This window comes from Vigna umbellata, chromosome 5 (assembly GCF_029865625.1).
Source record: "Vigna umbellata cultivar VRB3 chromosome 5, Vumbellata_1.0, whole genome shotgun sequence".
Taxonomy (NCBI): Eukaryota; Viridiplantae; Streptophyta; class Magnoliopsida; order Fabales; family Fabaceae; genus Vigna; species Vigna umbellata.
The window spans coordinates 37,578,386-37,583,445 of NC_142169.1; the positions used below are offsets into that span (position 1 = coordinate 37,578,386).

At 46.6% G+C, this 5,060-nt stretch overlaps 1 protein-coding gene across 1 annotated transcript; it reads left to right on the forward strand.

The window, feature by feature from the left end:
* The first annotated feature begins 313 nt into the window (after positions 1-313).
* Positions 314-4,143, forward strand: LOC148198284 (uncharacterized). The gene is made up of 4 exons (XM_088115739.1): positions 314-1,502; positions 1,617-2,548; positions 3,242-3,638; positions 4,070-4,143. Exons 1-4 carry the CDS (start codon positions 314-316, stop codon positions 4,141-4,143), a joined length of 2,592 nt encoding a protein of 863 aa, XP_087971865.1.
* Positions 4,144-5,060: the final 917 nt, after the last annotated feature.

The following is a 5,060-nucleotide window of genomic DNA, read 5'->3' on the forward strand; positions in this document are numbered from 1 at the left end:
CCGTTCGTTATTAACATTCACTGTTTCCGATTTGTATATCTTAACTCTGCAATCTAAGCCGTTCGGCTTTTAAACTCTGATTATATAAAGACTGCATTGATTTACTGTTAATTGTAATTAATTCTGACTTATGGTAATTACTGTATTTTGGGATTTTACATTAGTGGTATCAGAGCAGTTTTGTTCTTTTAAGGACACTGTAGGTTATGAGTGCACTGTGTTTTTGCTGTGTGCTTATTGTGTGTTTAATGAGTTATTGTTTTTAACTCTTGAACATTATTAACGATCGTTTTTCTCTGATCCAGAGAAACTAATGGCGCCTAGACTCCCTCCTCCTCCGCAACCGAACGAGTCTGATACGTCCATCAACACTAGGTTGTTGGAAACAGTGGTTGAAAGACTGCATCAACAAAACACAACGTTAATGGAGCAGAACGCCACACTGATGCAGCAAAACCAGGCCGCTATGCAGAGTTTGGATGCCTCTCGTGCCAACTCTGAAACAACCCAAAGGCAGCTAATGGAAATCCTAGCGGCAACCAGAGGTACGCCTGGAGCGTCCTCTTCCAACGCTGCCCAGCCTACTGCCGAGTGGAGCTTGGAGAGTTTTCTCCAACACCATCCGGCTAAGTTCAGCGGAAAGGGTCTCCCTGACGAGGCAGACCAGTGGTTAAGGGACATGGAAAGGATTTTCAACGCCAAGAGATGTCCAGACGAAAACAGGTTGGCGTACACGGAGTATTTATTGACTGGAGAAGCGAGCCACTGGTGGACGAGCGCGAGAGCCATTTTGACGGACGCTCAACAACCGATCACTTGGGAAGTGTTCAGAAACAAATTTTATGAAGAGTACTTCCCTGACAGCGTTCGTTTTGCTAAGGAGGTAGAGTTTCTGCAGCTCGTTCAAGGTGGGATGTCCGTTTCAGAATACACCAACAAGTTCAAACATCTTGTCAGATTCAATACAATGGCCACCAGTGAAGAGTGGCAATGTCGGAAATTTGAGAACGGACTGAGGAGTGATCTGAAGGTACTGATCTCAAGTTTGTGCATCCGTTCGTTTCCTGCTATGGTGGAACGAGCGAAAGTATTGGAGAAAAATATGGCAGAGGCGGAACGACATAAGAAACAGCAACAAGTGAGTAGGGGACCGATCGTGTCCAGGGGAGGTATTGTTCAGAGGAGTCCACCTTACGCTCGTCCAAACCAATCCTCTAATGCAAGCGGGTCACAAGCAATGGTTCCTGTCGGGCAGTCTGGACAGGGGAGCGTTACTTGTTTCCGGTGTGGAGGGCCACATTATCGGAATTCATGCCCTCAGTTAGTGGGAGGAAAACACTGCAATCGTTGTGGAAGGAATGGACACTCAGACAATGAGTGCAATATAGGCGGACGCGCAGTGATGAGGCCACCTAATGCTGGAAGGAACCAACCGAGAGGTGGTAGAGCACAAGTAGTGGGGCGCGTATATGCTATAACTGGAGCGGAAGCAGAAAACTCAGGTAACCTTATAACCGGTGAATGCTTAATGTATGGAGTGTCTTGTTGTGTGCTGTTTGATTCGGGGGCGACCCACTCCTTCATCTCGAAGGCGTGTGTTGAGAAATTGGGAATAGTGGAGAGAGATATGCAGTTCGACCTGGTGGTGTCGACCCCGACGGCTGGAGAGATTAGGACGTCTACCGTATGCATTAGATGTCCTATTGTGGTTAAGGGGCGTAGTTATAAGGTGAATTTAATCTGTTTGCCTATGAAGGATTTAGAAGTGATTTTAGGAATGGATTGGTTGGCTGCCAATCGCATTCTTATAGATTGTGGGGCGAAGGAGTTAATCTTTCCTGGTGAAGAAGAAGAAGTACTGTCAGTGACGCTCGGCCAACTGAAAGAAGATATTATGGAGGGCGCCAGCTGTTTTCTCATCATGACGCATGAAGACGGAGAAGTTAGGAACGCGAATTTGGGACGATCGTCCAAATACAAGTATAGTGAAGGACGATCGGTGGTGGATGAATTTCCGGACGTATTTCCGGAAGAAATACCTGGACTTCCCCCTCGCCGTGAAGTTGAATTTTCCATTGATTTGGTGACGACGGCAGCTCCTATCTCGGTTCAGCCTTATCGGATGTCGCCTGCAGAGTTAGCTGAACTCAAAGAGCAGATTGAAGAGTTGATGGAGAAACAGTTTATTAGACCGAGCGTGTCACCTTGGGGAGCGCCCGTACTACTAGTAAAGAAGAAGGATGGCAGCTCGCGGTTGTGTATAGATTACAGGCAGTTAAATAAGCTGACCATCAAGAACAAATACCCATTGCCGAGGATAGATGACTTGCTGGATCAATTGCATGGGGCTGCGGTATTCTCAAAAATTGACTTGAGATCCGGATACCATCAAATCAGAGTTAAGGAAGATGACATCCAGAAAACAGCGTTCAGATCTCGGTATGGGCATTATGAGTACGTTGTAATGCCATTTGGAGTAACGAACGCTCCAGCAGTGTTTATGGAGTATATGAATCGCATCTTCAGGCCATATTTGGATAAGTTTGTGGTCGGTTTCATAGATGATATTCTCATCTATTCCAAGACTGAAGACGAACATGAAGAGCACCTTAGACTTATACTGGGAGTGTTGCGGGAGAAGGAATTATATGCCAAATTGTCTAAGTGTGAATTCTGGATGAGAGAAATTCAGTTCTTGGGGCATGTGGTGTCGGCTGGAGGCATCTCGGTAGATCCAGCAAAAGTTTGAGCGGTACTGGAATGGGAAAGTCCGCGTTCGGTCACTGAGGTACGCAGTTTTGTTGGGCTGGCGGGCTATTACAGACGTTTCATTGAAGGTTTTGCTAAGATAGTAGCTCCGCTAACTCAGTTGACTCGTAAAGATCAGCCGTTCGCTTGGACCGATCGTTGCGAAGCCAGTTTCCAAGAGTTGAAAGTGAGATTGACGAGCGCTCCAGTGTTGGTTATTCCAGACACGTCTAAACCGTTCGAAGTGTATTACGACGCTTCTCACCAAGGTTTAGGTTGTGTTCTGATGCAAGAAAAGCGAGCGGTAGCGTACGCGTCTCGTCAGTTGAAGATTCACGAAAGGAATTACCCAACGCACGACCTGGAATTGGCAGCGGTCGTCTTCGCACTGAAGATTTGGAGGCATTACTTGTACGGGTCTACTTTCCAAGTCTTCAGTGATCACAAGAGCCTCAAGTATTTATTTGATCAGAAGGAGTTGAACATGAGGCAGAGGCGTTGGCTAGAGTTTTTGAAAGATTATGAGTTTGAACTGCTGTATCACCCTGGGAAGGCCAACGTAGTGGCGGACGCCCTAAGCAGGAAGACAGTTCATGTCTCGGTGATGATGATTAAAGAGCTAAGTTTGGTGGAGAGTTTCCGAGACCTAAGGTTACAGTTCGATCTAGGAACGAACGTTATTAGATGCTGTAACCTTAGAATTTCCAGTGACGTCTTTGACCGTATCAGGATAAAGCAACGCGAGGACGAGGACTTGTTGAAGATTTTAAGCGCGCTCGGTACGGATCAGGCCAAGCATTTCAACACTGGAACGGACGGCCTATTGCGCTACATGGATAGGACGTGCGTTCCCAACGATGGTGAACTGAAAAGAATTATTCTGGAGGAAGGTCATCATAGTCGTCTTAGCATGCACCCTGGCATGACTAAGATGTATCAAGACCTCCGGAAATCATTTTGGTGGCCTGGAATGAAGAACGATGTCGCTCGTTTTGTAGCGTCATGCCTAACCTGTCAACGAGCGAAGGCGGAACACCAAAGACCTGGCGGCCTATTACAGCAATTGGAAATTCCAGAATGGAAGTGGGACAGCATCTCCATGGATTTCGTGACTCATCTACCACGAACGGTCAGGAATCATGACTCGATTTGGGTGATCGTGGACAGGCTAACGAAGAGCGCCCACTTCCTGGCCGTAAACTTGAAGATGTCAATGACAAATTTGGCCAAGTTGTATATTAAGGAGATCGTTCGTCTTCATGGAGTACCTTCAAGCATTATATCTGATCGAGACACGAGATTTACATCTCGGTTTTGGCAGTCTTTACAAGGCGAATTGGGAAGCAAGTTGCAGATGAGTTCAACCTATCACCCGCAAACGGACGGCCAGTCTGAAAGAACTATCCAGACGCTAGAAGATTTGCTGAGGACGTGCGTCCTAGATCACTTAGGCGCCTGGGATGAAGTCCTGCCGCTAGTGGAATTCACGTACAACAACAGTTTTCAGTCTAGCATTGGAATGGTGCCGTTTGAAGCTCTTTATGGGAGGAAGTACCGAACACCACTTTGCTGGTTCCAAGAAGGAGAGAACGTACTCACTGGACCTGAGCTCATCCAGCAAACGACTGACAAAGTGAAGTTGATCCAAGAGAGATTGAAGACGTCCCTGAGCAGACAGAAATCATATGCGGATAGAAGAAGAAGACCATTGGAGTTTGCTGCAGGAGACCATGTTTTCCTTAGACTCAACCCGATCACTGGAGTAGGCCGAGCCGTTCGTCCAAAGAAGTTGTCTCCCAAGTTCATAGGGCCGTACCAAATTTTGAAGAAGATTGGATCAGTAGCTTATGAACTTGCCTTGCCTCCTCAGTTATCAAATCTTCATCCAGTATTCCACGTTTCTCAACTCCGGAAGTACATAGCGAATCCATCTCACGTACTGGAGTTGGAAGACGTTCAACTTCGTCATGATCGAACGCTGGAGTTGCAACCAGTCCGCGTGGAAGACAGCCGCACCAAGCTATATAAAGGAAAGGACGTTCGCCTAGTTAAAATGGTGTGGGACGCGAAGACTGGAGATTCAACATGGGAAGTGGAGGATGCTATGAAGGACTTGTATCCACACTTATTTACGGGTAAGTTTCTAATTTTCGAGGACGAAAATTTTGTAGTTGGGGAGAATGTGAGACCCGGAAAAATTAACACTGCAATTATCTGTCACATCACCATTAATGCGCACGCCACGTCACTACTCCGGGTAATTAAAACCCACTTTGCATTGCATGCACGAGCGCCATGTGTCGAGTTGGAAA

Bases quoted from the DNA above. Each gene is read 5' to 3' on its own strand.
- LOC148198284 (XM_088115739.1), top strand. From the start codon at position 314: ATGGCGCCTAGACTCCCTCCTCCTCCGCAACCGAACGAGTCTGATACG. The intron at 1,503-1,616 runs GTAACCTTATAA...AATTGGGAATAG, and splicing joins AGCGGAAGCAGAAAACTCAG to TGGAGAGAGATATGCAGTTC. The intron at 3,639-4,069 runs GTCATCATAGTC...CGGTTTTGGCAG, and splicing joins AAGAATTATTCTGGAGGAAG to TCTTTACAAGGCGAATTGGG.